This window comes from Xiphophorus couchianus, chromosome 19 (genome assembly GCF_001444195.1).
Source record: "Xiphophorus couchianus chromosome 19, X_couchianus-1.0, whole genome shotgun sequence".
Taxonomy (NCBI): Eukaryota; Metazoa; Chordata; class Actinopteri; order Cyprinodontiformes; family Poeciliidae; genus Xiphophorus; species Xiphophorus couchianus.
In genome coordinates this window covers 22,294,973-22,317,223 of record NC_040246.1, presented here as the reverse complement: position 1 = coordinate 22,317,223, position 22,251 = coordinate 22,294,973, and the positions used below count along the sequence as shown (strand labels likewise).

General features: G+C 38.2%; 1 protein-coding gene across 2 annotated transcripts in view; it reads left to right on the top strand.

Annotated features, from left to right (window-relative positions):
* The first annotated feature begins 421 nt into the window (after nucleotides 1-421).
* The window catches only part of LOC114134038 (uncharacterized), a 73,208-nt gene continuing 51,378 nt past the window's right edge, over nucleotides 422-22,251 (top strand). The window contains exons 1-3 of one of the 2 annotated variants that reach the window (XR_003593330.1): nucleotides 422-606; nucleotides 19,288-19,440; nucleotides 19,561-19,693. Coding sequence is in view for 1 of the 2 variants with exons in the window: in XM_028000253.1 (XP_027856054.1) it covers nucleotides 19,333-19,440 (108 nt within the window). In the remaining variant the exon portion in view is untranslated. Of the gene's footprint in view, nucleotides 607-10,000; nucleotides 10,533-19,287; nucleotides 19,441-19,560; nucleotides 19,694-22,251 lie in introns of those variants that run through there. The other variant, XM_028000253.1, reaches the window with a different exon arrangement.

Sequence of the window (22,251 nt, the reverse complement as noted above, 5' to 3'; positions counted from 1 at the left end):
TAATGAATACTTTGAAATGACTCTATAAACTCTGTGTTAATAATCTAGAAGCTGTATTACCAAATGCTTTAGTTTGGAAATACAGCTGCTAACATACAGTTTGTGTATGTCAGCATACACAATTATAACTGTTAAACATTTTGTTTTTACATGTAAAACATGTTTCTATGGCTATAAGTGTTAATATTTTAGTAATCCCAAGATTCATTCTTTCAAATTTTCTTTTAAGTATTAAACTGTGTTGTTTTTTTTTTTACCAGCCTGTTTAGCTTATCACTGTTGCTAAGCAACAGGACATAAATCTAATTGCAGCAACAACTTCCGGTCTTCGCGGCCGTTTCATACACCTGCTCCACTATTGGCTGCGTCAGGAAATGCAGATTTGTGATTGGCCGAGGAGAGTTAAGTTCCGCCCACGAAGTAGCGCCAGATGCAGAATGAGAGATGTAGCCCAGATAAAAACCATGCATAAAAGTTATAATAATCTGACTGAATTGTGGATTTTTCTCCACATTATGTATCTGAAAGCATTTTGTGAAGATGATGTTCCAGTCTGGATGATCGGAGCGCAGAAAAACCGGAGTTTTGAGACTTTTTGGCGTCTCGGTGAGTTGGCATCGTTGATATGAGGCGGCTAATGGCTGACAGCTAAACAAAACCACATACAGCTTGTTTTAAAAGCTAATTTGAATTGTTCTAAGCGCCATTTTATTGAAAATTGTATTTGTTGTTTTAATCTTTAATTTGAAGCTGTATATTACTATTTTGAGTTTCGCATCTAGTATTTTCCTGCCATTTTGTACACTGATGCTGAAAAATACTAATGGGAGAATAAAACCCTGTATTGTTTATTTGACTGAAAAAATACATTTACATACAAAATTAATATAATTTAAATTACGATTTAAAAAATTTTATTTGTTGAAAATGCAACAGTAATTTATGGTTAAAATGTGTTTTAATTCTTTTATAAAGTGATAAATGCAATGATAAACATTGTGCAGTGATGAATTAACTATTGTTCTTCAATATTAATTTTTGTGTTAGTGTAATGTACTTTAGGGAGATTGATTTTTGAGTGGTAGATAATAATAGCTGTGTTTTGTACTGGTTATATGTTTTTGAGAATCCTGAAAACCAGTTAGATTTGGTGGTGAATAAGATCAGCTGAAAATTTAAGAGAAAATTACAAGGGATCAAGTACTAAACCTTGGGGGACACCACAGGTTAAAGAAACCTTTACAGTTATCGAGCCAAATATACCAGAGGATTTGGCCTATTGAATAAAATTATTTTGTCCACAGTGAAAACCTGCCCAAAGATCATTGTATAACGTTTAAAAAGAGCAATTTCAGTTGAGCGCTTTGCTGAAAACCAAAGTGGAAGGAACCAGAAACAGGCATTTAAAACAGCCTCTTACCAAAAATATGCTAATAATAGATGGCAGCTTTTAAATTGTATGCTAGTTGTAAACAAACAGTGAAAACCTCATGCTGTTTCCTGTGTTTTTAACGTAATTTCTGTTTCAAATGAATCCCTTTCCGCAGTGGTTTGACAGCAAAATATTTGAGCAATGGGCTTTTTTAAGGAGTGGCAGCAAGCGAGAAAACCAATGTTATCTTAGAGAAAAGAAGAAGCCTGCCAGGACCTTCATCAAGCTGTGAATGTTTAATCCTCAGAGCAGATCGGAGAGATTCACACTCATCCATACATGGTGACAGACGTAAAGACCACCTGACCCCGACTCCGACCGGCTGAGTTGGTCAGGCGGCCATCTGAGGACTGGCTATATGATAAATGACAGCCTCCAACCTGACCAATCTAAATACATGAGCTTGGCTCAATCTTTCCCCAAACCAGGTGCCAGTCTGTAAAATAACCTCACTATAGCAGGAACCATACAGTTTCCTGCTATATTCTGCCTAAAAATAACCATGTGAACAGAAGGGGAATTAAATAGTTTAGTGTTCTGCTTCTTCAGTTATAAAATTAGAAGCATGATGATTCCCTTAGCAACAAATCTTAATGTTTCTTCTGAATTTATTATTTATTGTGAACATGTAAGCAACTGTTGCATGGTAAAACTCAGTCTTAGGGAGGAGCGCTGCAGATGTCCTGGCTGGACAGCAGGGAAATGGAGGTGTGGGGGTTGTCCCGTCAGACTGTCAGTTCCTGAAACACACACACAGAAAAAAAACGTAGTCAAACCGCACATGGGATCAGTTGGACCCCACTGGAGTGTGTACAGAGTAAGGATGTGTTGACACCATCCCTGTTTAGTGTGGTTTAATTGGACTCTGGTTTGTTTGTTTAGAAAGTCTTGTTTGTTTGACTTGGTGTGAATGTGTAATCGACCAGAAAAGCAAACCCTGGTCCACCTAAATGCCCCGGTCTGGGTCTGGTTGAAGTGAACTATGGTTCACTTTTAATGCATATGGGAACACCATATGCATTCAAAGTGAACTATGCATATGCAGAAGTGGACTTCAGTTCAGGGGGTTTTGAGTAAATACCACCAAAGCAAACGTGTTAGCCTAGTGCTAATAGAAGAATGGCTTGTGGTCTTTAGCCAAAGACTAAAGAGAAATCCTCCAACCGCTAAAATCTGATGCTACTCAATTTTGTTTCCATTTGGTGAAGAAGGAAGTTGTGCTCAGTGTCTTCAGAGATTTCCAAGTTATTTCCTTCAGTGGTTCTTGTTACAGCGCCCCCACAGGCGAGGAGGGGAACAGGTTGCTCATAGGGTTTGGTTGGTTACCACAGTAGGTGGAGATGGAAGAAATGTTGAAGTTCTGGTCCCAATTTATTTATTTTTTTTTCAAGGTCTTTTTATTATTATTTTTTTTTACATACACCACACACACACAAATTTCTGGTCCCAATTTAACCGAATCTACCGGATTATCAGGTGGGAAAACATATTTAGTAACTGACTGGCAACAGATGTTTTTGACCCAAGTTGTTGAATTTCTTTGTAGTTCTAGTTTTTTTTTTTTTTTACCCCGCCAGGGGGTCTTTTGTGGGCTCTAGTGTCCCTTATATGACAGCGGGCTGACAGGAAAAGGGGAAGGAGAGTGGGGAAGACATGTGGCAAATATCGTCAGGTCCGGGAGTCGAACCCGCGACAGCCGCGTCGAGGACTCAAGGCCTCCAAATATGGGTCACGCTAACCGCTACGCCACCACGGCATGCCCTTGTAGTTCTAGTTTGACTAGAATCAAAAGTAATTATCGACTATTTTCTGCATACAGATATTTTGACCTGTGTAAATAAATTGTAAGATAAATTTGCCAAAAGCTACAATTTGTTTATACCTCTTTATCTTATCACAAATTTGTGCTCACAAACACCCACGAACTGTTTTAATATGTAAATATTTGCATGCTGATCCATTAATAATGACCTGTAACAAATATGCTAGTAAATAAGGATAATGGCTGCTAATCTTAAGATATGTTTAATAATAAAAATTAAAATGTCTGTGCATGGATGGTGTGCTGTCTGCAAAAAGCTCTCTGCCTTTTGTTCTCCAGCAGATAGAGAGCATCCGCTGCTCCACTAACAACACATAAATATGCATTAATCTGTTCTGGTTGGGCGAATTTGAAGAACTGTCAAGCATCAAATGTAAAGGTCATGCTTTGCTTGCTGTAAGGGGAAAAATCCCAGAGACCACGGTTAGGGCACCATTTGAATAAACTATGCAGGGATTTACAAGCAGTAACCTTCAGGGGGAATCACGCCCCCGTCCCCGTTATGGATGGGCTCCATCACCAACTTCACCAGGCTGAACTGAGAGGAAGCAAACGCAGCGCTGAGAGCTGCTCTAATTACCATGAATTTCACGTGTTTTTGTTCAAATAGGTTCTCAGCAAGGTTATCATAGTTCACTAAAACTGACAAAATAAACTGATTTTAACAACAACAGTAATTAATAGGGTTAAATTATAACTGGAGCTACATCGTGTGTTTATAGCATTAAAATATACTTAAATTATAGACAAAATGCTCTTTGTTTTTAGTTTGTAGTGCAAACATCTTAGTACACTTGAAGTAAGACAAAACGGTAACACTTTATTTGACGTGAATAAGACTGTCATGACACCGTCATAAACATGACATAACACCTGAACTCATGAACATGAGTAAGTCTTCATGAATATGTATGACTTGTCATAAAGTGTCATTTGGTAAATCATGAAACTTTTAATATGAAGATGACATTATTCAAAATGTCTGATTAAACTTTAGCTTTAGTAACATAAAGCTACATCATTTTTAAAGTTTAATCTGTAATACTTTTATAACAACTTTATGTCAGATCATGATTTCTTGGTTAATGTCAAGTTGTCATAATCAAGACATTTTGAATAATGTCAACTTTGTATTAAGTGTCATGATTTACCAAATGACACTTTATGACAACAGTCATAAATATTCATGACAACTTACTCATGTTCATGAGTTCAGCTGTTATGTCATGTTTATGACGTGACAGTCTTATTCACAACCCGTCAAATAAAGTGTTTCCGACAAAACTAACTTAGAAGTAACTTTTCAACAAGATATATGAGCTTATTTTAAATCAATGGCTCCTTAATATTGATAAATAAGTACTAATTCCTCTGGCAGATAAATTCACTTTTAACACGATATTATTTGAAATGCACGTCTTTAGGGCAACAAACGCATAAAGACACGTGATTTATATCACTAAAACAATATATTGGGAATTTATAGTGAAAACTACGAATCAAAACCTTATCTTGATAAATTTATCACGATAAATGTTAAACAATACCTCAAATTAAAACTGTATTAGACAAGATAAACCTAAACTAATGAAAAACATATTTTAACCCTGGTTTTTAGAGGGAGGGAAATCTTTTCTCAGTGAGTTTGTTGTGTTTTGCGTGTAGCACCAGCAGCCTGACCCCGCCCGTCTGCGGACCGTGACGGCCAGGCAGAGCGTGGCAGGTGGAGGTCTTTCAGGCGGAGCGAGGGGTGACCTTGCCATGTCTCCCGGTTGCCAGGTTTGTGGCTCCGCGGCGCAGACGGCCTTGGTGAGCAGAGTGCCGGTCCCGTCCTCGGTCTCAGACGCCACATGGCCGCCCCCGAGCCGTCAGCCGGCTAGCAGACGGCGGCAAGCGCCAGCCGGGTCGCCGCGGCCCGCGTCCGTGTCAGGCACAGAGAGGGCCTTCTCAGCGGGCGGCCCGGCAGCGTGTCCCCCTTTCATGGAGGAAGTGTGCAACGGCTCGTTTGCACGTGCTTTGTGTAGATTAAAGCGAGCGCCTGTCAGAGGTAATTACATGCAGAAGAGTTTATAGACTTCTGCTCAGACCAGGCTGCTACATGTGCCATGAATTCACTGTTAACTTCTTCTTGCTGGCATCCTTAAAAGCTGCAGATAATCAAATAAGAATTCATGAACTGATTGGGATTTTCTATATTTTTACATGAAATTTCACCAGCCACACCTGGAAGAACTAAAATAAATCAATAAACGATCCATCTGATGACTTGAAGAAAATAGTTTTTCATTTTTATGGCTGTTTGAAACAACAAGTGGTGTTTTAATACTTTACCTCCCAATCAAACAGAAACACGATTTGTCATCAATATCAAAATACCAACAGTTTCTAAAGGGCAATAACAGACTCTTTATTTGAGAAATATTAATTTCAGATATTAAAACAATGAATAGAAATACTATAGGATCTGAAGTTTTTATTAAAATACTGTAACACGATCGTCGCCATGTTGTTTGTGCTACAACGTATACTTGCTAGGTGGCGTATGCTAGGTGCTAATGTGCTAGCTCTGTCCTACAAAAAACAAGCCACAAGCTTAGAACTAGCTAACGCCTCGTCCCTATTAAACTTGTAAACAGGGTAAGTATGTTACAACTATTACTTGATTACAATGTTTGAGTTCTCTACCCACCTCTCTGTAATACTAAGATAAATGTCAGTGATATTTACTGTCGTAATTACTGCCAAATTAGCAAAAGTAGCTTAGCTATGTAGCTTTTTACTACGAGCTAAAACAGACCTGTAGCCTGTGTGTTTATAGTTCCATGTACTGACTCTGCCAGTCACCAGAACCTCGTTATTCACACAAAGAGTTTGTACGTCCTTTACAAATCCATTGAAACACCATGGGTCTGCTATGCTCTGCGCTGCGCTTGCCTACCAAGATGGCGCGGAACATGTCCGGTACATGTATAGCTACTAGGGCTGTGCTGATTGCAATTTTCTGGAAATGTCGCTAAATATAGCAAGACAGTCACTGAGTTGGTAACAGTGGGATGACTATTGTTCAATGAATCGTGACCCGGTGGGCGGGGCTAACAGTCAAACCTCCTTAAGCAGAAGAGGACTGTGGTTGATTTTTAGACCTTTGCTGAGGTAGATAAGATCATCTTCACATACAATATCAGCCGATCATGATCTCCCAATATTCAGGAAACCGGTGTGCCCCTAACAGCTACTTTCCTTGCTAAGGAATGGGCAGCAGAGCTAATGGCTGTGCAGCTGAGCCACCGCCTGCCATGCTTCCCCTCTCAGTCAGCTGCAAACATCCGGTTCATCATCAAGTTTCACACTAACCAAAAACACGGGATGCTTTTCTAATCTAAATGAAGAGGAATTTCTTTATTGCAAAGCAAAATGTTAACCCTGATTTAGCATCGCCACCCCCAAACAATCCACACTGGTTCACATTCTTGGTGTTTTTGCCATTGCCCAGTACAGCAACACATATCTGTGGGACAGGAAGGTGTTCATTGTGGCATTCAGTTATCTGTATGTTTCCTCTGCAATAAAACGATGCAGGAGGTTGGAAGTGCGTACCACATTTAAATTAGAAGGGACAAAGTGACTATTTGGACTTGGTACAGTAATAGCGTGATGAATTATGGCACATGTTCTTCAGGGGACATTGCTTGAGGAAATGTTGTAAAATGCCCGTGGGAACCAGCGCTCATCAATCACACATGGTGAGGTTGGGCTGTAGCGATGCCCAGAGGACCCAGCCAGTAATCTGAATGGTGACACTGAGCTGCAGGGCCCCCATGGGGCTGCCCGCTCTATCGCCTGCAAAGAAAACAGATCAGGGTAGAGGGATCAAGGTTTGTTTTCTCCCTTTTCTAGGTCATTATTTATTATGTGAAATATCAACGTCCTTGGCTGCAGCATGGGATCTTCCTCCCCCTGCAATTGACAGATCTCATTATAAGATAAATGTGACAAAGATAGCTCATAATGCTTCAGAGAAATGTAACACCATTAGCAGGTCATTGTCATCGTTCTAATGTGTCCTTTTAAGCCGCTTAGTGAACTGGTGCTGAAGTGTGATACAGGGATTAACCTATCACAGAGTTGCTGCGGAGGAGTTGAGCCGCCATTGATGGAAATTTTTGGATGTGTTGATATCTTCCCAGGCGCCGCGCAGAGTCATGGCGGAGCCTGATTGGTAAACATGGCGCGGGTTCTGGCGTGGGGTGGGAGGATGTCTTCAGGGTGCAGGCAGGCAAGTGGTGTGACTCCATGTTTCCATGCACAGGAAGAAACTTGCTGCAGAAAATGGTTTCTGTTATACCAAGAAATTATCTTGCTATATATAGGAGCAATATATTACAAATTTAAGAAAACGTGTTGACTGGAGTCAAACCATATCACCTACATTAATTAATGAGGTAATTTCAAGCTTAAATTATGGGAAGGACTCCCAAATTCTAAGGAAACAAATGGATTAAGTGACTATTTATCAATCAATCAAGTTTATTTGTAAAGTATATATTAGCAACAAGGCAGTTCAAGTGCTTCATATCATAAAAACACAAAATAAAAAGAGATAAAAACACCAAACAGTCAACAATTGAGAAAAACAGAAAACAATTTACATTTTGTGTTTGTCTGTTGTTACATATCAAGTATGTTGGTCAAAGTTTCATCTATTATTGTTCAAAAGCAGCTCTAACCAGGTGGGATTTTAACCTTGATTTAAAGGAATTCAGTGTTTTGCAGTTTTCTGAAAGTTTTTTTCCCCAGATTTGTGGTTCATAGAAGTTGAATTTATGCATTTGTTATTGTAATTTTACCGGGAAGTAGACCCAGCTGAATCAGATCTATAGGGTGTTGGCTGGTTTTCTCTGTATTTGTTCCCTTTTAAAGAAGCAGTATCGTGTTAAATCGACTTTATGTTATTCCCTCAGGAAAAATAAATCCGGAGCGTTGCTTTGATTCTTTCATGCATGTTTGAGAAATCCTTTAGTCTCCATGGCAACCATTAAGCTGCACGAAACGCATGGGGGGACCTGGCTCCGCCTTCGAGACGCAGCTCCTCCCCCACTCAGCTACTTCAGACTAGCCTCCAGCAATTAGCACACACCTGAGCTCGTTAAAGGAGCTACTACTCAGAGCAACTCTGATTAAAAATGTTATTAAAGGGAAACTGGGCCTTCAGTGACGACTTCCTGAAGGTGGAGTTTTAAGAAAGAGCAGGAGGTTTTAAAAAGACAGAGGCATTAAATCAGGAAGTACATTTTTTTAAGTCATATTTAACATATTTAGCATTTTTATAACAACTGAAGGTAATGTAGTTGATTGTGCTATAAAACTATGTGTTGGCCTAATGCGAGAAGCAATAATTTCAATTTGCATTATTTATTGTTTTTCTCTTTCTGCCAAAAACTGGATGATAAATTCTCCAGTTTGGTGTTTTGGTCTCAAGTTGCCCTTTTGTTTTTGAAGGACAGTTTTGTTAATAGAAACTTCATGATTTATTTTCTTTGTTGTTTTATTTATTTTGGATATTTAAAGTGTCTTCCAGTTTCAGTGTTAATAGTTCTTTGGAATTTAAATGTAATTTAAAGTTGATTGATCTCCTGTTGGTACCATTACATGACTTGAAAATTGTCTCAAAACAACAACATCATTGTTTATCTGGTATTGTTTGTTATCATGACAGGCCTAATTGTGTGCCTGCCCCTTTAAACATTTCTCCCTTCCTTTTCCGCCTCTTTCTTTTTGCAGACCAGTTTCTGTTGAACATTTTAGCCGTAATGCTTCACTTCTGAAGGTAAATCTGCTGGGATTCACTTTGACACTCACAGTTACGTTGTAATTTCAGGATTTTTTAAGTTCTTATTACCGATCTCATGTAGTCATGTTGTTTACGTCCGGATATGAGAACCAACAACATGGAAGCCGCCGTGACGGGACCGTTTATTCGTCTTTGTTTGAAGGAGAGGTCATGTGATCAGGGGATAGCAGTTATAGCATACGCTTAATTACATTAGCAACCCCATGTCTTTTCATATTATCTCTGACGCAAAAAACACAGAGAGAGATTTGATTATGCTAATAAGGTGCGTTTTATACATGGTAATGGAGGCCCAGTTCAAAGCCATTAGGGCTATGAGGAATATCCATTTGAGTGTTGAGCTCTCGAACGCAGCTCGGCTCAAAGTGCACGTTGTTTAATGGTATTGATCAATGGTCGACTGAGCTGCGGGGCTTTCACTCATTACTGCGTCTTATTCATGCTTTCTTGGATAATGATGCCCGCACGGCAATTACTGCCACAACCATTTAGATGATGTTAGAGAGAAATCATAGAGGTTAAGGAGAGCAGCAGAGAAACGGAACAACAATTTGGCTAAAACTGGGAGGAAAACGTGGGTTTCCTCAGGAGAATGTCAGGTTTTTAAACAAATCTTTGCATAAAGATCCATCTGTCAGTCTTGCTTTTTTCAGTAAATCTAATTTAAGAGACAGATGAAATGCAGAGGTCATCTGGTTGCAGCAGACATGGTGTCCTGGAGACAAGGAAAGATTCTCTTGAGAAATATTTGAATTTTTTTATTCTTTAATTGACACTCAAAATATTAATCCTATTTATTAGTTTAATGCCACCACCAATTATTGAAGAATGCTGCTTTCAAAGGCATCCATCATGCCGACTGTATTCATCTGATAAACGATAGAAATGTAATTAATAATGTATGAATACAGGTAACAATGTGCAGAATGCCCTGCATTTGGAGCGCTCTCTGGTCCGCTTGGTATTCACATACACAATAGAACTGAACCAGAATTCACTTCAACCGAACCCAGACTGAAGTTTGGAGAAAGACCAGAGTTCAGTTAGCGTTCGCAGCTCACCAACCGGACCAGACTTTATAGAGAAACGGACTGGAGTCGGATTAAGATGGACAGAACAGGACTAGTTTAACACATTCAATGAGTAGGAAAACTTGTCACTATTTGACCAATTGTGGATCAGAATCAATCAAGGGAAGTCATCTGATTGGCTGTTGCATCCATAGGAAAAAATCTATTTTTCTGTTTGCTAACCCAGCCGAGTCGTCTCATGTCATCTCTGCCTGGTTTCTGAATCCGTCTCTCTCTCTTTCTCTCCTCCTCCTCCATCTCACCGTATCAATGAGGCGGCAGACATCCCAGACCTGCTCAGTCAACTGCTTCAAGATTTATTCTTTGTAACAAATCTGCAACAGCTGGAGAGCCGGGGTATGCATGTAAACTTTGTGTGTGTAATTTGGTGACAAGTCAGGCTTAATCAAGCTCCCAGTGGCTGGATGAGAGGAGCGCAGGGGAGCGGCATATGGGGAGCTGAGTGGTGAACAGGCAGTGGGCAGGGAAGGAGACACAAAGCTGCGCTCGCCTGCATTAACGTGTTGTACAGTGGCGATGGCAGCCGGAAGTACAGCCAGAAATCAGCCACCCGGCTCTGTTTCTGACAACATATTTAAACAAGATCTGCATTTCTATTAAAACATGTCTTTGTTCTGTTGAAGGATGGGAAAGACACAAGATTTGGTTTGTTTTTCTAAGCCGTTAAATGTTTCATATAGAGGAGAAGTTGGTGGAAAGTTGGCAGAAAAGCCACCCAACATAACTGCTGAAAATATTCTTGTTTTAGTCAAGCTTACTTATTTGTATTTGTTGTTAAAACATCCAGATAATAACACTAATTAACAGTAATTTACTTTCATACCTTAGCTTTGAATCTCTTACAGACAATCAGGGTGGAGTTTCTCTGAGCGTTTTGGGTTTTCACCCAGACAGAATAAAATAGATTACAATAGAAACATTCTCTATTGTTCCGCAGTGGGAACTTAACATTAGCATCTGCTAAATGCCAAGTTGGCATAATGCATTAGTGATGGCTAATTATAGTGTTAATATAGAGCTTTAGCATTAGCTACCACTGCATTCCAAGTTGATACAGTACTTTAGCATTAGCATCTGCTAAATACCATGTTGTTAGAGTGCTATACTGTTAGCTACTGCTAAATACTATGTGGGAAAAGTGCATTAACGTAGCATTAGCTACCCCTAAATTCAAGTTGATATAGTACTTAAGCATTAGCGTCCACTAAATACTATATTGTTTTAGTGCTGTATCTTCCAAAAATACCATGTTGGTATTTCGCTTTAGCTTCAAATAAATAGCATGTTTATATGGCGTTTTAGCATTTGCTAAATATCATGTTAATATAGTGCTTTAGTGCTAGCTACCACTAAATTCCAAGTTGATATAGTGCCTTAGCATTAGCGTCCACTAAATACTACGTTGTTATAGACGCTGCAGTGTTAGCTTCCACTAAGTACCATGTTCATATGGCGTTTTAGCATTAGCATCCTCTAAATACCATGTTGGTAAAGCGCTTAACCTTTTTGAAGCTACTGTGTCTTTAGTTCTTTAGGATCAGTGCAGGTACCTTTTGGTTACCATTAATGTGTTTTGGCCAAAATCCAGACTTGGGAAGATGAAGCTGAACTAAAAGCTCTGATGGATTTTGGTTTTAAATGTCTGTGGTGAATTGAGACTCATTTTGATGGTAACTGAGTCATTTTATTACATTTTATTGTCTGTGATGCTCATATTTTAACACAATTTGACTAAGTTTGCAAGAAGCGCATCAACTGTCCTCCTAATGGCTTCGATAGCTCATAAAATCTGCATACATGTGTCACAGAGACCCAATAAAACATGAAACAAATTAACGTCCTTCTGTAAAACTGTTGATGCGTTTCTGATGCTGACCTCTCTGGTTAGCTTACCCGGCAAAAGCAGTTCATTTTAGAAACCTGATATGACATTACTTGGCAAACTGTATTGAGTTTATTTAAATCAAGCAAAGCGCTGAAATCATAAATCTACTCTGTTGCTTATGAAATATCCTCCTCACCTTACAGCTGGGATGTAAATTACAGTGATGAAGTAAATACAGAAATATGAAATGTGGCATTGAATGTTAGCACAGCGGGAAGATGGAAGCTGTGGAAGGAGTCAGTCTATTTGGGAGTGTCCTACTCCAAGACCGGCTTATCTGCCAACTCCAGCTGCCTCTGGGGGAAATCACGTTTTAATCATGATTTTCACATTTTCTTCACTATGACTCTGAAGGAAACTACTAACTGTTTTATAAAGTACTTCATGTTTGTGTTGTGAAAATGACAGCACAATGTTCCAGCTAGATCTCAGTTGCATGATTAGTAAGCATGGTGTGATCTGTAGTATGAGAATCTGCAGGATTTTAGATTTACAACCACTTCTGCAAAAATTGATGAAAAAGAGTTTTAAAGATGCACCATTCTGTAAAGTCAACTTTAAAAGAATACCTTGTCTGTCATGTTATAATATTATTTCCCTGTGTTGCTTTGATTCTCTCTCCCATGTTTGAGAAATCCTTTAGTCTCCATGGCAACCCGTCAGTACTGGAAACGCATGCGTGGACTTAGCCCCACCTACAGGGCACAGCTCCTCCTCTGAGTTGCAGTTTCCAAGCTTTTGTCTTCTGAACGAGCTCCTTCAGACTAGCTATCAGCAATTAGCAAACACCTGGTGGAATTGCGCACCTGCTGAGCTCATGATAGGAGCTACTTCTCAGCACAACACTGATAAAAACCTTGTTAAAGGGTTAGTAGAGCAGCCATGTTGGGATGACTTCCTGAAGGTGCAGTTTCAAAAAAAGCAGGGGCTTCTTAAAGAGACAGAGGCGTTAAATTATAAAGTAGAATTTATTTTGTCATATTTGAGATATACAGCACCTGAAGGTAAAATAGTTACTGGATTGCGCTATGAAATGGCCGCCATGTGCCTGGATAAAGCAGAACACTGCCCCTTTAAAAACAGACACTGCCAGCAAACGATCTGATTGCCAATAGCAGGCTCTGTTATGCTGGCTTAGTCTGCCTTAAGATTGTAACAATGTCAACTTTCTGTCACCTGAGCAACTTTAAAATACGTCATTAATCAGGTCTTAATTTTATCACTAAAACACATTAAACATCTGTCGTCTGTGTGAAGCTGAAACTGATGGTTGAGGTGCAGAAACCGAAACTCTGCAGCGTCTTGGTGTAGATGTAATACCCAGGCCGTTATCATTGGGACAGGATGGCTAAAAAACTCATACCAAATGAGGCATAACATTATGACTACCTGTTGAATTGTTTGTCCTTTACTAGCAAACTGACCTTTACCTTTCGACTTTGTCATCCTGACGTTATGCTGCCCATTTTCCTGCTTCTAATACTTCACTGTTGAATACCAACTGTTATGATTGATGAATATGGAGGACAGTTTCAGTTTTCTAAATAAAAATCACCTTTTTATAGCAGAAAAGGGCAAATGATGAGGGCCCCATGCGAAGGTGTTGTGTGAGTTTGGGGAAATGTGCGCCGTTTTGTCGTGATGCATTATAGTTTCTCCACATGAACACACGGTTAGGTATTTACCAAGCCATCTGCTAAAATCGCCCAGCTGAATTGAGCTGACATCCAGTTGCTAAGGAAATAAATGCTTTTCAAAGAGGCCAGCCAGTGTTGCACACCTGTCAGTGGAAAAAGACCTGGTCTCCCTCTTATCCTCCCTTTCTTTCTTTCTCTCTTCATGCATGTGGATCTGAAGCTCATCAGTCACTTATGATGCTCAGATGGAACGGACGATGCATTTATTAGAGTTTCTCTGTGCAAACATAAGACTTAGATCTTTAAGAAGAGGCTGAAATCGCAATAAGTGGCACAAAAGTTTTCTAAATATGGAAGATGTAGCACAAAGTACTCATCTGTAATCAACCATGTTTTTCATTTTGAATTAGATTTAATAAATAATAAGAACACAAACATCCAGTGACTTACAAGACAGGCAGACTGGTGTTAATGCTTTTAGTAAACTCCACTCAATAATGTAAAAACTTTGAGCAACCCAAATCCTTTTCTTGTGGAAGTGGTTTACAGCCACTGGATTTTTTCCCCTGTTTTTCCAGAATTTTGAGAACAAAAAAGTCAAAATTTTTAGAATTTTCTCAGAATTCTGACTTTTTCCCCTCATAAGTCTGACTTTTTCCAGAATTTCATAATTCTGAGATTAAAATCTAAATTCTCAGGACTCTGGCTGTAATTTCAAAATCTCAGAATTCTGAAGGTTTTTTAGAAAAAGTACAGAATTCTGAGAGAAAAGTTGTAATTCTGTTTTTTTTAGTGGTCATATTCCTCGTCCGCATGTTCTTGTTTCTGAGAATAAGCACAAAAATCCAGACATAAATAATAGAAAAACCATTGGCACTTTGGGTATTTGTAGTTTTTTTTTGTTTTTAACAAAACAAACCAGGCAGATTTTATGTTTCAGATATATGTTGATTTATAGCTAAATATTCTACAGATTTAGACTTTTTTACATTATAAAAAAAATGTGTTATTAGTTATGCAGCTATTTTTTTTGCATTCTGGTGAAACATTTGGACACTTCGTGATCTGAGCTGAACGAAGTTTGATGAGAACCGGCCGTTAAATCTGAAATGTTCCCTGACGGGGAACGCCGACGCCGGGTCGTTATGATCGTTTCAGCGTCCCGCCGGCGGCGACTCGTTTCTCAGTGAGCGCGGCTGGAGGAGTGCGTCAGGCTCAGTGATGAGTTTCAGCTTTCGTCGCTGCCGGACGGGGCGCGACCTTCGGAGAGACGCTCTGTCATGTCGGCTCCTGCCCGGGTGACTCCTGTAAAGGTCACCGCTGGGTCACACCAGCGGCCATAAATCAGCTGGAGGAGCTGGGAGATTGTGTCCGTTTGGTCCCAGTACTGCTGTCCTGCTTGGGCCTTGACCCATTTTCAGCTGCAGAAATTATATCATAAAACACCAAGCGGTGCAACATCAGAGTTTATAATATATCAGACTGTTTCTGGATTAGTTTATAAATTAATAAAATTCGGCTATCAGAAACCTACAGGTGTAAACACGTCTGCTAATAGCACAGCTAACTTTTGTTTAGCACTTTTGCTAACTTTCAAAATGTTTAGCGCATTTATTTATTGAATTAAATAATAATCAGATTATTATTTGATTTTGTAAATAATAAATTAAGATTGAATTATTTTGTTCAGTTGAGCCTGAACTTGAAAACTGGACTCCTATGTGCAAAATAATTTTTAAGATTTGGATCTACAATGAATAACAAAAAAAATTACAAATCGGGCGACTTTATTTGCTTGATCTTATTTATGTTTTGGCCTATATGATTAAAGTTTTCTAAAATTCAGATGTTTTGTCGGATGGCTGCAGGCAGTATTGAGGCGGTTTTGGGTTTTTGTTTCTAAGCCTCATGTGTCAAAGATCAGAGCGTTCGTTCTGCATTGATGCCTAGCATTAGCTTTGTCTCGCAGCGCATTATCACTTCGCCGTAACACGGCCATCAGCCTTCCATTAGCGAAATATTAATATGCATTGGGAAGGATAATTGCCCTCGCTGCTCTCATCACACAGACATCATGTGAACTTTGAGACAATCCCTGAACAAAAGAGCCTTGGATGGAGGGGCAACATCTTCATTTCCTTCCCAGAATGCATTAGGCCTGTAAGTGGGCTTGCCTATTGCCGACGCTGGCGTTTCCGCCGGGCACCTGGGATTCTCCAGACCTGTTTGATGTGGCCCTTTTCAGGCACTCTGATCATCCTGTTAAATTGCGACTAATGGACAGGCCCAGACAACAAATTGGTGACACGCACACACCTGTCCTTTGTAGTGCGGCAAGACGTGGCGTGCGCGGCCGTGTCTGTCTCCGCGGCGCTGCTACAGCAGCCATTTAGTCCTGAATAACCCCAGGTGCCATTACCTTGGTACCTGAGTAAACCCACACAGGCAAACTGCAACCAAACAATGCGCGGTCGGCGTAGGCGGAGGGTGCTGGTGCATATGCTGGTGTGTTATGTGCTGCGTTTGTGTGACTGTGTGTTGGTGTGTCATGTTGTGTTTGTGTGACTGCTTGTTATATGTTGCGTTTGTGTGACTGTGTGTGGACTTTCTTCTTCACCGGGGGGTTCGGTTGATGCATAGCTGCACCTGTCTCTTCAATAGAATCCCCTCAATTGAGAATAATAGGTGGGGGAGGGGTGATCGGCTACTCTGGCGACAGATTGTGTTTTCCAAGGCCATGCCAAAAAATACAAAATAAACAACTAAAATAAGTACTATCAACATTATCATTAGTTTTATTTTTTCTTTCTGTGTTATATAACAGAATATGAAGAATCTATAGGATGTCCGTTGGTCGTTATTCTGATGTTGTGCATCTGTTATTTCCAATAGTCGTTATTAATATTATTACTATTATTAGTATGGGTCTGTAGATTTTCTTGTCTTATGAGTCAGTTATAATTATTGCGTTTATAAATATTATAGTTAATTAAACTGAATTATACAATAGTCTCTAGTAGCCCTTTTATCTGAAGCCCTTTTATTTGAAGAATAATTTTGTTCAGAGTCTTCATAATTCATTAAATTTGTTGTTTTGTTTAATTCATTTTAAGTACGGTATTTAAATTGTCTTCCAGTTCTAGTGCTAAATGTTAATCAAATATTTACAGTTTATTAATCTCTGAGAATGTGTTCTTGCATCATTTTGCCATTACAATTGTTTTGCTAGAAAATGGTCTCAAAACAACAACATTATCATTTAGTCAATAATTTATTGTTGGATAACAGATTTATAGAATTTCTGTTCTGAAAAACACTAAATTTAGCAAACATCCCATTACCAGACCATGTGTTTATCAGTTTTATACAATGGTGATAGTATTTATAAAACAAAAACTCACCATTGTTAAGTTGACTTTTACACAGAACCTTTCGTTTAACTTTACAAATAAAGTTTAAAACATTTTGCTTTTCATCAACAGAAAGTTACGATGGTGTATTTGACAACAGTTAATCACAGAGTAAATTAACATGAGCTCTATAATTTACAATCTGATAATTAATCATTTTTAAGTCCAGCTTTGTTTACAGTGACTTCATAATCCATTTTATCTGTCATCTTGGTTGTGTGTGGTTTTGATTCTGCTTTTATTTATTGTTCGTAGTTGTCATGTTTTATTTTGGATATTTAAAATATCTTGGGGTGAAATTTCATTATCATGGTATTGTCTTAAAACAATAGTGTTATCTATAGAAATTATCTATAGAAATTCAGAAATGAAGTAATGCAGATTTATAGCTAAAAAACTGCTTTTTTTACAGATATAAAATGAAAGTAGGAATAGTTTAATTTAAGGTACGATGTTCTAAGGAAGTTTTTCACCTTTGTTTAGGTATTTTAAACATATTTATGCATCTCGTTTTGACAGAAATACTGCATCTTAAAACAAAAGTAATAATCTTTGGTTGCATTTATGGCCTCCAAGTTAAAAACTGATGCCGCCGGCTGGTGAAATACCGGAGCGATTGGCCGTTTCTGGTTTGAAAAGCTGCAGGTAAGTTTGAGAAACGTCCGAGCGTTGGCGTCCAACCAGGCCCATATTGAATGGCACCTAACAGTTTTAAATCAAGTCTCTGTGCCCAGCATCTGATGTGGGAGGGACTGGGAAAGGCTTTCTGCGAAGCGCACCGGGAGATTTTTTATATTTGAGATTTGAACGTGTGTGTGCGAGCGTGTATTTGTGTTTGTGTGGACAATGACAGTATCTGTTGTGCCAGAGGAACTGATGAGCAGGTGGTCTGAGTGGGATTCAGCATACTCTCTCTCCCTCCTATTCACACTAGCACTCAGCTCTCTCTGCTTCTGTATTTATGCATTTTTGTCTGTCTGTCTGTCTCCCAGGAACACTCATTCTCTATTTCGGTTTTTTATTTTTATTTGCAAATTGTTTCGTTGTGCAGAAATGCCACTTTTAAGATTCAGAAACTTATTATTTAGGTTGATTTGGAACAGAAATCTGTAATAAATTGATGTTAGTACTGCAGATTAAACATGATTGGATGTGTTGTGAAGGGTTGGGCACTTATTGTATCGTCGATCATTTATCATGATAAGAATTTTAATTTATCGTCACACCGAAATTCCAATTAACGATAATGCTTAATTGTCAGGATTGATAGTTTTGCTGTTTTTCCAGTTTGTTCAATAAAAACATCAATAATCGCACTTCTTTATGTTACTGGTGTCAGAAAGCAGCACCTTAAATGGGGACGTTTTGTGTTGTGGGGCTTTAATTGCTGTGACACATCAGCTGCGATTCCATTACAAATGTGCACAAAACTTTGACATTGAGCTACTGTCGAAAGAAAATGGCGGTATTTCCATTAAATAAACGCAATTAAAATCCAACGGGAATAAATTCGTTCTCGCGATAAATCATTAAAAAACATCATCCTCCAACTATTTCCTGTCATCATCTTCTTCATGGTTTTTGCCAGTAGTAACATCCGTTTGTTGATCATGTCACCTGTAATGTGAAAAACCGTGTTTCCATTAGAGTTTTGTGAAATAAACCAATTTCCATATTGGAGTATTTTTTAAATTGTTGTGTTTTCATTAAATACATTTATTTTATATCATATCAATTACATTTTATATCAATAAAATCATCAATGAAAACACAGCTTATGTCATTACAGTTATCTAAAAAAGAAGAAATAAATAGTCCTTGTCACTTTTATTGTAATAAAAAAAAGTGACAGTAGTAGTACAGCAAAATATTTTGATAATAAATAGTCCTGTATTTTGATACACTTTAAGTCCATATTGCCCACTCCTACATATAGTTGATGATATAGAGCAGGAAAAGATTTGCGTTTGGTTGTTTTGTTAAAGATGAAAAGAGCTCTATGGATATCTGACTGCTTTTTGTTTTTAGATATTTTATTTTCTGAGATTTCACTTGTTTGAAATAAATCAAGGTCTCATTTAATAAACTCTGTCTACGTGACATTGAAGATGAGACTTCTGACACCTGCGCTCGATGTTTCACTGAATTAAATATTCCAGGAACCGTCCTCTTCCATTACTCAGGCAGTGCAGAGTTTCAGGACGATGCGCCGCCGTACGCTGCATACCTTCACTCACCAGATGTCTGCTCCATGTCCATTGATTGCTTCGCTGACATGGTTCAGTGGCGTTCCCTTTATCCGATACGAACAGGTACGCACACACACTCACACACACCTGAGCAGCTCAGTACAATGCAGTGTAACGTTGTGCCCCGAACCCTTCACGGTACATAGAGGTGACCCATATGTTCTTGTTATTGACCTACTTTAGGAGTGACACCGTGTTAAGTATCATCTCCATTCAGACGGTCAGGTTGTGATCTACATTTACACGGACATCGGTGTCGGATAGCGCCGTTCCCATCAGACAGGGCTAAGGCACGATTTAATAAAATAAATAAAAATCCATAAATGAATTACCTGTGATTAGACATACAGGAAAAACTCTATATAAAAAACATTAAGAAGCTTGAATTTGAAGTAGAAAGAAGGTGAGCGAATTGATACAGAAGAAGTTGGTATCGGATAGTTACTTAAAATTTTATTTTTCAGTTGTAGTTTCTCAACTCTGTGGTAAAAAAAATTCTCTCAAATTATGGTTTTTGCCCTTTTAGGAAATACACACAGATTTATTATGTAAATATTTTACAGTATTTTATAGAAACCATAGACACGTTGCAGCTTGACGTCACGTAAAGCTGCAACACCCCAGCTCCCTTCTGGAGGGCCAAAAGCTGCTAGCCGACAATGACTAGCATTGGTTTTAGCTTTAAAGTTGTCAACATAACACGCTAAATCTTAAAGGTATGCAGGATATATTAAAGAAAGGAACACAGTCAACACTACAACAACTAGATAACAAGGTCAGGAAAAGTTTTAATAAAAAAAGATGGAGAGAGAAGTAGGTCAGTTATGCTAGCTTGACTTTGACAATCTTAATATGTAGATGTGATGCAGAATCTAGTGTTTTGGTTCAGATAAAAAAAAATAAGTGACCCTCACACCAACTCTGACAGATCATCAATAGAGCAAGGGCTTAAATTAGCTCATCTACCTTCGCTGTGTTAGATTAGCGGATAGCGGCGGTAGCTAATCTATCACAGCGATCACTTATTAAAAATAACAAATTAAACAAAGCCTGAAAACATAAAACCGTGACGGATTTCATGTTCTGGTCTTTGTGTGGAAAATGTTTGCATGTTTTTTGGTGTTGAATCCTGTAACATATAGTTATGTTATACATGCAACTTGTGTATAGACTTGATCTAAATTATGTTTTTGGCTTTATCAAAAAAGAAAACCACAAAACGCCTAAAGGTCACAAGTTTGATTGTCAAACTTAAATAATGCTGATACAACTTTGCTTGATGTTATTATCCATGACCAAAAGTCTAATTTACTGTCACATTTAAGCACAAATCAGTATATATTATCACAAAATTTCTTGTAAATATTTCTAAAGTAGCACCGCAAAACCAGTGATTTTGATTAAAAACAATTCCAAATCCTGAAGGAACTGTCATAAAAATGGAACAATTTAAAACACCTGATGAATATGGATTTAATATAAAAAACAAAACCGTTGGGGACCCCCAAAACAAGAAGCCCTGGGCTACTGCCACTTTAAATGTATGATGATATTGCAATAATCATACATTCTTGGTATATTGTGCAGTCACTATTAGATCTGAATTTATGATCTTTTCTCAATTTAAAGGCCCAGTAAATAAAATTTATTCTTTGCTGTAGAATTAATTTATTGTTTTTGATGCAACAACAAAAACAAGAAGGAGCCTGATTGGCTGCAGTGAAACGAGTAACAATGAGCAGCGTAATTAACACTAAATACAAAACAGCCCGATTTGTTCTGTTTTGTTTGCTGCCAGCCTCCACGAGGCTGTGTTGGGGAAAACTCCTTAGACAGGAATACCATCATCACCTAAGGTGATTAAAAAGAAATTGGAAATTTCAACAGGAGACAGACCAGAGTGAGTTATCTCCCGCCAACCCTCTGTTGCTTCTTTCTCTTTTATTTTTCGTGGCTATGTGTGGGTAAAGTTTTGGATGATCTGACGCTCCAGCTTTAATAATAATGATAATTTTTGCCACTGCCTGCAAGTGCTGGGAACCAAGTCAACACTGAAGTGAAGAAATTAGTCAGTTGGAATATTTGTTGATTTACCCAGTTGTATTTAAAAGGAGTTGATGAATAATTTAAGTTGTTTTTCCAAGCAAAAAAATGTAAAATGTTCCTTTAGTTGTCAGAATTTCTTCTTTGATGGATTGGACAAACAAAATGACACATTTGATGATATCCTAAGGGACTTTATTAAAATTGACATCTACATGAGATTTTTTGATTAGTGTTTTCTAGATAATTTTTTCCTCTAGTTTAGTTTTTTCACAGTGGAGAGTTAATAACACCTAATGTTTGTGGTAAAATCATGCAGATTAATTATCAGAGTTCATATTTGCTTCACTTTATCCTGATTCTGTATATTAAACAACTGTAATCTGAAACAGTGTCAAAGAAAACACAAAAATCTGTATGATTAGTCTACCCCTACTGAAATAAATAACTCATTATTTGTATAATAAAGGCAGACCTACAATTCCCAATTATTCATACAGTTAAAAATAAAAACAAAAGTTAAAGTTCAGATTTTGTATCAAATTGTTAATTGTTTATGTGTTCAATAATGGCTGAAATTTTGTTGGTGCTAAAATGAACATGTAAAAATGTTGGTTCTCTAGTTGGAAAAAATTACATTTTCCACCATGATTGTTTTGGGTCCCAGGAAAAACATGCCACTCATAAGATGGCGGCTTCACTAAAGAACTGTTTCTACACAGCAATACAGCCAACAGTTCAGCTCTTTTTCCTCAGAAACTCTAATTTATTACCATCTGTGGTCTCATATTTTAGCCTAACTTGGCAAATATAAATATTTTTTGTTAATGA